Source organism: Mchenga conophoros, linkage group LG19 (genome assembly GCF_057382185.1).
Source record: "Mchenga conophoros isolate Kocher_MC1m ecotype Shallow Benthic linkage group LG19, M_conophoros_male_GT1.1, whole genome shotgun sequence".
Classification (NCBI taxonomy): domain Eukaryota; kingdom Metazoa; phylum Chordata; class Actinopteri; order Cichliformes; family Cichlidae; genus Mchenga; species Mchenga conophoros.
Window position 1 is genome coordinate 7,072,384 of NC_140544.1, and position 4,279 is coordinate 7,076,662.

Sequence of the window (4,279 nt, forward strand, 5' to 3'; positions counted from 1 at the left end):
ATCATTACATTTACAACTGTATTCAGTCAGTTTACTCCACAATAACATTTCATTAGTTCCTTTGAGTCAGCGTCAGCTTGAGGTCAACAAGCTAGAGGTCTTTTAAATAAAATCCCAGATTGACATGTACAGGATATTGATTTTTTTCTTGAATTATGAGTAAAAATAATTTGAGAACTAAGACGGACCTTAAAGTCTTTACAATAGTTGTTTGTCTTGTATCTGTCTGATGTTGGAGTGTTTTATCTTGTTGCTGTAGATTTTCACCTTCTTTACAATGAACTTTGGTTTATTGTAGAAGGCTCAATCCAATGAACAGTTCACAAGAAATGAAACTTACCCTTTCTCGCACTGCGCGCTGCTTGGCAGCTGCTTAACAGCAACAGTCTCATTGGCTTTTCTAGTTAATGATTTGCAAATTTAGGCCATGTAGCCTCCATGTGGTATTTACCAATGCGCTTATCTAATCTGTCTTTGCATATTAGCACTTCTCCATCTGAAATGTAAGCTAATAAGTTTCAGTACCAGTCAGAGTAAATTCGCTACCAGTCGTGCCCACCAGCTGACTGAAGAGGTGAAGCCATGGCACCAACACTGGTGAGTGATCCTCTCCTTGCTTTTACTATTACTTAAGTCCACATTTTTGTGACTACATTGGTATGTTGTGTGCTTTTACTTGATCAAATTTTAATTATTTTTAGATATATGAAAATTCAGAATTTATGCTAACCTTTTTCTTTGCCACAGCAAAGAGATTCAAACAACTTTGATATATTATACATTATTACAATATCTGAAAATTACTAGGCGACTCATATTTTCACCTCGTTATGATTTTTGTTCTTCCTCTAGTCAGCTTTTACTAGCTCACTTGTCTGTTTATACTGAGTGCTGCCTTTTCTCATTATTTTCAGTTTGACAAAGAGCCAAAGCCAGGGGACCTTATCGAGATCTCTCGGGGGGCATATAAACACTGGGCTGTTTACATTGGAGGAAATGAAGTTGTTCATTTACTGCCTCCGAGTGAGTATTACATTTTTGACCTGCACAAAACACACATTAACGTGCCCTACATAATTCACAGATGTTGCTTTAGTGTCTCTCTGACCTCCTTTTTCCTCTTCCAAAAAAAGCACATCCAGGTGGTGAGTTGGGATCCTTCGGTGAACTGCTGACGTTACTAGACAGCGGTAAGGCGCAGGTGAGGCGTCAGAAGATCTGGGAAGTTGTCGGCTCCAGCGAATTTGAGGTCAATAATCTTCTGGATGATGAGTACAGTCCTCGTGAGCCTCTTGCCATTGTGAGGGATGCCTGCAGGATGGTCGGTCGAGAGCTGCCTTACTGTATCGCTACTCAGAATTGTGAACACTTTGTCACAGAGCTACGTTATGGAAAGCCAGAGTCCCGACAGGTGAGGGATTTTTACCTAAAAGAAAAGTCTGTGAGATCAAATGGGTTGTAAATTCTCTTGTGTTAAGCTGAACATGGCTTAAACCAACAGTGAAGAGCAACAGTAACACTTTATTGCTGTTTCAGTGAGAAATGATTTTATCAAAGTGTTTGTCTGCACCTGCGCTGGATGTGTTTATCATCTAAGCGCCTCATTTATTGTAAAGATACAAAGATGTAACACAATCTATTATGAATGATTAGAAGCAGATGTGGTGCTGAATAAATTTTGATTATGTATCAAACGGCAGATTAGCTGATTTGCAAGTTCCAAAAAAAGCTTGCTTAGTCAACCCGTTTTGTCACCTTCGCTGCCATAAATAGCTCTCTGAGATGCATAAAAAAAAAACTTCTTTTTCATAGTGTTCAATCAGAAAATGCAACATGGCAGCCGCTCAATTTTTAATGAATGTAAACATGGTCATTATTTTTTATTTTGTTTTTACTGTCTATTATTGCAGCCTTGTGGAAGTCAGCACTGAAATACAACCTCAACAACAATGCAATAACTGCTTTCCCTCCAACAACCAGCACAACTGCTTTTCTCTTTATTGTGTTTTTTTCCATAGGTTCAAACAGCAGCTGTGATTGGAGGCGTCGCGGTGGCAGGTGTAGCCGCTGCAATTTTGGGTGCCGCGCTGTTTTCCTCCTTCAACACGGACGAAAACAAAAGAAGAAGAAATTATAGGTGATTGCAGTGACTGATATCATTAATATCAGTAAAAAGGAAGGAAATAGTTTGTTGGTGTAACAAGGTCAGCAGAAACAATAAGTTAATCACAGTGAGGATTTCTAGGATTGAAGATATTTTTGGAATTGTGGGTGATTTTAGAACGCTTAAATTTGTACTGCCTAAATTCTAAATAAAGATTTGGAAATTTGAAATTAGGCTTTTTGACCATATCACCGTACAGACAAATATACAATCTAATGCTTTGGATGTTTTTTTGCAATGTAGGAGGTCAGAGCACTGGGCCAGGCCAGTAAAGCTATCCGGTTGTTCAGTGATGACGCGACGAATCCTACTTCCGGGTCTAAAGTAGTCTGCGTTTAATATGGCTTTTGTGTTGTTAACATGTTTAATGTTATGTATTTTCTTATTTTTGATCTCAAAAAGCTCCTAAAACAGTCAGTGATCACCGTTGACCTCCCTCGGCTTTTATTACCACTAATCATTTATTTAAGCTGGGTTTTTAAAACCTTAGGATGTAGCTACAGCCCAGCCCATGCAGCAGTATATGAATGACTAACCTCGTATTGTGGATGGATTGTCTCAGTTGTTCTCCTGGCTGAAGTTTGGTCCTTTTACAGCATCCTGCCATGCGATTACATTTGTTCCTGACCACCGAGAACACTCATGTTAACTTTTATCGAGTGGAAAAAAAGTTAGCTTGTTTATATTATGCTAACATAGCTGTGTCGCTAGCGGTCACGTAGCACATCATTATATACCAGCTAGCCAAACTTCAGTAACCCTACAAACATCACTGCTGTTTAGCTTTCTGTCTTCATTTATGTTGGAAGTGATAACAGAGCTGTACGTTTTAATTTGTTTCCAAAACCCCGCAGTCAGGACATGCTATATTATATTTAGATAGAAGCTAGCGAGCTAACTCCCTGCTAACTTCTAACTCCGTTAAATGTCATAAATTCCGCTTTCATGGATGCCTGGATGTTAAACTCAATTGTTACACCTGGTAGAGCAGAACGCTGATCATTTTATTAAAGATGAAAGACTTTAGACAGTTTTTCAACTCTCAGTAATGCCATAGTGATCGTTGGATATATGGACCTGCAGCGGAGTTTAGGTCCAGACACGGCTAGTGACGTCAGACTGAACAATCGGATTAGCAGGTGGGTGCAGCTGGGCTTGCTTAGGCCCCAGAATCACTACAGAATAGGGTTGCCAACTCCCTGAAAAATAAATAAGGGACACCTCGTGGCCAGGGCCGGGCAACCCAGTTGTCTTCACCCTTCCCAGTGTGGTAGCTCTTTTTTTGTGTGTGAAATTATTTTTTAACCATTTGACTTGAACTTGATTTAAGCAGATGCATATTCTTTGTGATATGACCATATGGGAAACAAATGATCATTTAGCCATTTATTTTTAGCTCACAATGACAACATTAACACAGTAAAACAGGTCTCTTTCTTAAACAGAAGCCTGTCATGCTTAACTTTTGAGAATATAAGTAAATCTTTCTTTAAAAGAACTCTGTCCTACTTAACTTAAAATTATATAAATTAATAGAAAGCAATAGAACGAAAAATATTCTTGTAACAGTGCACATTTAGTGCATTTAGTACAGTTGGCTTCAGTTGAGGTATTATTTCAGCTTTTCTAAAGCTAATCAGCTGCTCCTGTTTGTAAACCCGCTTGTTCCCATGATTACGCATCTTAACTCATCATCATTATTCATCTATGTATTACTTTTATGTATTAGTCATCTATTTGTTGTAATCATCTATCCTTGCATTTGTTTATTACACAAAATAAATTATATTATCACACTTCTGGCCACATAGCCCTGATATTCACTGCACATGCCCATATTAACCTTAACCAGAGGGTTTAAAAAAAACAAACCAGTGTTTACATACCATATCTGCTTCTGCCGTGGCCTGGCGGACAAAAAATTGGTAAAGGGTTCCCCGAGCTTTCACGCCCCTCATGTTCTTCATGTGCCCACCAATAGAAGCGTGCCTATGGAAAAAGTGCGCCAGCACACAGTGCAGTGCGCTTTATAGTGCACTTTTCCAGCCAGGTGTTTTCCTTTTCCCATTCCTCCCTGTACTTTTGCAGCCTTTTTTTTTCTTTCTCTGAGCGAAC

At 38.9% G+C, this 4,279-nt stretch overlaps 1 protein-coding gene across 1 annotated transcript; it reads left to right on the plus strand.

Annotated features, from left to right (window-relative positions):
* Window positions 1-441: 441 nt before the first annotated feature.
* On the plus strand, window positions 442-3,960 carry LOC146551575 (phospholipase A and acyltransferase 3-like). The gene is made up of 4 exons (XM_085257741.1): window positions 442-597; window positions 915-1,023; window positions 1,134-1,411; window positions 2,019-3,960. The coding sequence occupies exons 1-4, from the start codon at window positions 583-585 to the stop codon at window positions 2,139-2,141; spliced, it is 525 nt and encodes a 174-aa protein (XP_085113867.1). The 5' UTR covers window positions 442-582; the 3' UTR covers window positions 2,142-3,960.
* Window positions 3,961-4,279: the final 319 nt, after the last annotated feature.